Source organism: Camelina sativa, unplaced genomic scaffold (genome assembly GCF_000633955.1).
Source record: "Camelina sativa cultivar DH55 unplaced genomic scaffold, Cs unpScaffold02501, whole genome shotgun sequence".
NCBI lineage: Eukaryota > Viridiplantae > Streptophyta > Magnoliopsida > Brassicales > Brassicaceae > Camelina > Camelina sativa.
The window spans coordinates 1-1212 of record NW_010923613.1 but is presented as its reverse complement, the minus strand read 5'-3'; the positions used below and the strand labels follow the sequence as shown (position 1 = coordinate 1212).

General features: G+C 39.5%; 1 protein-coding gene across 1 annotated transcript; it reads left to right on the top strand.

Moving 5' to 3' along the window:
- The first annotated feature begins 6 nt into the window (after positions 1-6).
- On the top strand, positions 7-969 carry LOC104774348. The gene is made up of 3 exons (XM_019242871.1): positions 7-345; positions 424-551; positions 739-969. Exons 1-3 carry the CDS (start codon positions 39-41, stop codon positions 952-954), a joined length of 651 nt encoding a protein of 216 aa, XP_019098416.1. The 5' UTR covers positions 7-38; the 3' UTR covers positions 955-969.
- The last annotated feature ends 243 nt before the right edge of the window (positions 970-1212 follow it).

Here is a 1212-nt window from a genome sequence, read left to right as displayed (position 1 = left end):
GGGAGTATGATGCTTCATTTTCAAATGCACGTGCAATTATGTCACGTGGTGTGGCACCAAACGGTGAACCCAGTGTTCTTGATGAAATTGTTTGTACTGTTGATGACATTGCCGAAGGGGCAGGAGAAATGGCAGCTTTAGCAACTATGATGTGTGCTCCGGAGCCAATTCAAAAATCCTTGAGTTCTGGCAGTGTTAACAGGCACAGTAACTCTTCTGCGCAGTGCACATTGGAGAATTTGAGATCATTTCTTCAGAGATTCCCTACCTTATGGAGTATGCTTGTTAGTGCTTGTCTTGGAGAAGATATATCTGGGAACCTTTTTCGGACTAAGACTAAGAATGGTAAAGCCTGATCCACCACACTTTTTCTTTTATTCTGTTTACATTGAGGACTTACTCTCTCTGACTGTAATTTATCAGTTTTGTCGGAGTATCTGAATTGGCGTGACGGCGTATTTTTCTCAACTGCACGTGATACCTCACTTTTGCAGATGTTGCCTTGTTGGTTTCCTAAGGCGGTTCGTAGATTAGTTCAGCTTTATATCCAGGTATTCATTTCTGATGTGTGAGTCTTACGTGTTCTTCTGAAAATTATATGCCCCAGGGAATTCGCGAGATATCTTACGTAGTTTACACACCTGCTCGTTATCAGTAGTTGAAATTTATCTGCTCAACAGAATTCTTTAGCGTAAAATGTATATGCGCGTCTCTTATACCGGAAAGTATTCTTCGTAGGGACCTCTTGGATGGCTGTCTTTCTCAGGATATCCTACAGGGGAATATCTACTGCATAGAGGTGTTGAGTTCTTTATAAATGTCGACGATCCTACTGAGATAAGTGCCATATCTTGGGAAGCAATCATCCAGAAGCACATCGAAGAGGAACTGCATCACACAAAAACTGAGGTGACACTATCTTCTTATCATAGTCCTATTTCTCTAACCTGTTGACGATCTTACCTTTGTGGATGCTTTAACTGTTTCAGTTGTTTAATAGTTTCTCATCAATTTACTGTCATGTGAATATCTTCTTTTTACAGAATTATCTTGATGAAAGGTTGTCATCTTATGTTCATGCAACATTTCAGTTAGCGTTGTATATTCACTGACTGATAGAGTATATATAATCGTTAGCGTTGTATATTCACTGACTGATAGAGTATATATAATCATTACTTACGCTTACGTTGAACCAAAATTAGGGAACCG

Bases quoted from the DNA above. Each gene is read 5' to 3' on its own strand.
- LOC104774348 (XM_019242871.1), top strand. From the start codon at position 39: ATGTCACGTGGTGTGGCACCAAACGGTGAACCCAGTGTTCTTGATGAA. The intron at 346-423 runs GTAAAGCCTGAT...GTAATTTATCAG, and splicing joins TCGGACTAAGACTAAGAATG to TTTTGTCGGAGTATCTGAAT. The intron at 552-738 runs GTATTCATTTCT...TATTCTTCGTAG, and splicing joins TAGTTCAGCTTTATATCCAG to GGACCTCTTGGATGGCTGTC.